Source organism: Cariama cristata, unplaced genomic scaffold (genome assembly GCF_000690535.1).
Source record: "Cariama cristata isolate BGI_N322 unplaced genomic scaffold, ASM69053v1 scaffold22466, whole genome shotgun sequence".
NCBI lineage: Eukaryota > Metazoa > Chordata > Aves > Cariamiformes > Cariamidae > Cariama > Cariama cristata.
Window position 1 is genome coordinate 8,583 of NW_009621883.1, and position 4,213 is coordinate 12,795.

Sequence of the window (4,213 nt, forward strand, 5' to 3'; positions counted from 1 at the left end):
CAGCCCTAATTTATTTAGTGAATACATACTACTTACTTAGGCATACCAAAATGGTTATTTACCGCAGGCCTACCTAACATACCACACAACACACTGCTATTTGGCAGATACAAAAGCTCAGACAGAAGAGATTCAGAAACGTCAACATGACTTTCTTCAAATGATCTTCCGTACCTTTTGATGAAAACTGGAGCGTATATACAAAGACACACCGAATACAACACTGTTGCAAGTTTTAATGTTTATTTCCCCAAGACAGCCTAGCCTGCACTCTACTTGGATAAATTTCACAAGCTAGTTTCCGCTGCTTCTAGTTTTAAACTTTAACCATGTTTCTGATGACAAGGAATGCTGCAAAAATACTCTAGTCCAACAAAGAGTTATGATCACAAAATAATCTTTATCCATTCTACAGTGTTTCAGAATTACCAGTTGATTTTAAAACACAAGGTAGATATAGATGCTAATGGTGGCTAATCTGGTATGTTTTATTATAGCAAACTGTTGTTCATGCAACACTTGTGCTCAAAGGGGAAGGCACAGCATTTCCTACAATGAGCCACCTTATAAAGAGTTCATTTTGTACAAATTTGTAATGTCACCTTTAATTTAGTGTGCAGAACCTCAAAACTGAGGCATTACTCCAATTATAAAAACACTTGCATCCTTTTTGTGCAAGTTTTAAAAATACAAAGTTTTCTCTCTAAAGTGGCTCAAAATAGATTGTTCATGGCTGCCTACATCTAAGATAAAAAGAGTCTAAAACAACTGGATTAGGCATATTAAAGGTGTTCAAACCATGACTTGATTTGTACATCTATTCACACCTCTTTTTCGGTCTTTATTCGGCAGTACATATGCACCAAATTTCATTTTTAGAAGTTTCCATATCATTTTCATAGAAAACAAAGTTTGAAAACAAGTAACATTGAAACACAGCACGGTATTCTACCACAACGGAAACATTTGGTTACAGGACTCAACAAAATCTAAAAATGAACTATGCTGTAGATTACCACATGCAAAGGTCTTCATGTTATCTTTGAAAATGAAAAGGATGAGATTTTATTACCACATTTTACTGCTTTCTACTATTATGGCAACTTGTGTACTGCAACACAGTCTATCTGAAGGGAAATGTATGGGTTTTTTTTTTCATGCAAAAATCTACAAATTAGTTTTTGATGATATGGAAAGCTTTTCGTAACATCAAACATTCATCTGGTGCAAATGCACAGGGAAGCCTTCCTGAAATTCTGACTTTACGAACAACTAATAAGCCATAGAGGAAAGAAATTAAAAAGAACAAAAAGAAAAATAAGAGGGGAAAAAAAACCAAACAAAAAAGAAACACAGGCTGCAGGAGTAAACCAGAGTCTGCTGCTAAACCGGTCTTTGTTTTTGTGTCCAGTGTAAGTTAACACTTATGAACTCATTTTGATGATTTACTAGGTTTATTATCAGCCCCCTGAAGGCGAATCAAGCTTGCATGCGTTCACATACAGCATCACAACCATACTCTCGTACACACGCCACTCCAGGACTAGGAGCCTGCTTCAGGACTGAAGAGCCCCGTATTTGAAACATGAGCCTGGCTCCCCAGCATCGAGTCCAGACATTCATTCAACGTTGTCCATTCACACGGTGCTTCATAGCAAGGCCTGGGCTCATTCTCCTTGGACTTATATGGGCATCCTATTCTCTTATGCTTACAAGGCTTGATGATGATAGTACTGCATTTCCCCCCAATTGCTCTAGTAAGTCATTGTTCCTTCTCAGGCACTGAAGATCTTTGACCTGTAGCCCTTTTTCTTTGAACAATCTAAATAAGCATTCAGTGTGAAGTTTTTCATTACATTTTGCCACTCATTCTCACTCGCACCCACTCGCCATCTTGACTTCATTTGGGCTTTTCTGTGATTCCAAATGAAATCTTCACATTTTCTTTCCCGATTTAATGCAGCAGCGGATCCCATGAGCCAAGATTGATGGATCAAACCTTTTTTTTTTTATTCAGTGCTGCATTGTACCTAACTTCCAAAATACCACTCTAAAACTGGAACCCTTCTGCTGGTACATTGGCAGATGAATTGAAACCAAATGTTCCGCCCTGTATTGCTTCTGGAACAAGGCTAGGATCTTCATCAATCTGTAACAGAACAAGAACATCATGAGTAGGAATAGACAGACAAAAGCGTCACTAAAAAGGAGCTGGACAATCCTAAAAAGCATCTGTCTCTTCACCTAATATACTTCCTTGCACCAAGTCTTGCCATTCTTCTCCCCAGTTTAGCAAGAGCATCATAATGACAAAGTATTTTAGGCCAAAACGTTCTAGCTTGTATTTAGTAGATAGGCTACATGGCACCCAACAGTCTCTCTTGTTGAGGCAGTTTTCGCTCCTGGAAAGTATCCAGTCAGTCATCATCCTTATTGCCACCTTATAAACTGTCACAGACAGTTGAGAGAAGACCAATACTACTAAATCAAGTAAGGATTAAGTCGACAACTGCATTTTCAATTTAAATAGGTAGTACACAGGTTACCAAATTGACACTAGATTAATTTCCAAGTCTTGTTGTGTGTGCAAAATCTGAATTGCTAAACAAGACTTGTGTTTTACTGTTCATACGGAAGTGAAACTCTAGCACAAAGAAAACTTCAATGCAGACAGCAGGAAATGAATGTACAGAGCTCTACCATTTTTGCAGTAATCGGCTCCCAGAAGTTCTCCAACCAAGTAAAAAACACTCTCACTTCATGACACAGACTGAACATGACTGCATTTCCATTATATGCAGTTAACTTTTATGATTTAAAGTGCATATAAATCTAAACCCTTCCTTTATGTTACGCTACATGTTTAAAATTTTTGACCAGCACATGCTACTGCTGAAATTACTAAAATAATCAAAATAGTTTGTTTCTTAAGAAACAGAATCTCAGGTTCAGCACTCAAGTCAGCAGGGAGCTTATCAAATGTGAAATGTTAAGCTTAGTCAGAAGCTGACAGTTAAGAGAACTATTCAAAGCCTAGTATTTTAATCCCTAGAGATGAGGCTTAAATTACACATCAGATCTTTAGACACTTAATCACAAAGAAAGGTGAGATACGCAAGGGGTTCACATAAGGGCTCATTCTTCACTGAAAAACCAAACACATGTCACAGAGTAGGCTTTAGAGCTGTTGCCTTTATCTTGAACCATATTTATAAACAATTACAAAAAGAGACTGCAGAGCTGCTACACACTTACATCATCTGAAGAGAAGAACTGATCAATGATCTCATAAGCCAGTTTGTAGATGTCTTCATTTTCATGATTTTGTAGCTGTTCAATCTTCTCCAGGCCTACAATAAAAACAAAAGAAATGTCATAAAGTTAAAATACTAAGTCCAGGCAAAAGAACCTCCTTCTCCTCAAGGCCTCATCACACAAAGTAAGTAAAATCAAATCTAGGAATAGAGTGACTGTAAATAAGATGCTGTTAAACTCATTTGACACGCTTAAAGCATAAAAGCTTCTTAGAGATTTGAGGAAATATGTTAGAGATTGAGGAACGCATACCATGACCAAAAAAGAAAAGTGTATAAAAGGTCAATTCCAGCAATGATAGTACTTCCCTTCTCTTCTTGCTATGAGTGGTTAAAGAGGAAATATTAGAGTGCTAATCTGTAGAAATATGGCAAGGGGCAAGCACTAGGACATACCTCCCCTTTCACCAAAACATCTTTTCAGCACCTGGTGCAATAGTCCCAAGCTGTGGCATTCCAAACCCACACACTGTTGGTGGCACACGTGCCATCAGTTACCGACCTGTAGCTTGATCATATAGCAAGTAGCTCCAGTACAGTATAACTTATTGGTAGACACAAGTAGAGCATACGTATAGATCTTTTTGAAGTTCTGACAAGCAGAGCTTTCTCCCTCCGCCCCCCGGTCATCACCAATCAATTAAGCTTTCCCCTTCCCTCAAGATTTTGTATTTTAAAGACTACTCAATGTTAATGAAATCCCACAGTTTTTTTACCTGCACCCAAATCTAATGTCACTGTTCTTTATTCCTTGAAGGGTTTCAGTCAATTTAAATCGCAATCAATACAGATAAAGTCTAAAAGCCATTAGGAAATTAAAGCTATCATATTTCTACAACCGTGGTATGCAGATTTTTCTCCCCCCCCCCCCCAAATCAACCGCTAGAGACGTGTAGCCT

The 4,213-nt window shown here is 37.9% G+C and overlaps 1 protein-coding gene across 1 annotated transcript in view; it reads right to left on the bottom strand.

Annotated features, from left to right (window-relative positions):
* Positions 1–222: 222 nt before the first annotated feature.
* KPNA4 (karyopherin alpha 4 (importin alpha 3)) overlaps positions 223–4,213 on the bottom strand; it is an 18,282-nt gene continuing 14,291 nt past the window's right edge. Inside the window, exons 15-16 of the mRNA XM_009702151.1 lie at positions 3,256–3,350; positions 223–2,149 (exon numbers count right to left, since the gene is read on the bottom strand). Coding sequence (XP_009700453.1) covers positions 2,051–2,149; positions 3,256–3,350 — 194 coding nt within the window. The 3' untranslated portion in view covers positions 223–2,050. The remainder of the gene's footprint in view (positions 2,150–3,255; positions 3,351–4,213) is intronic.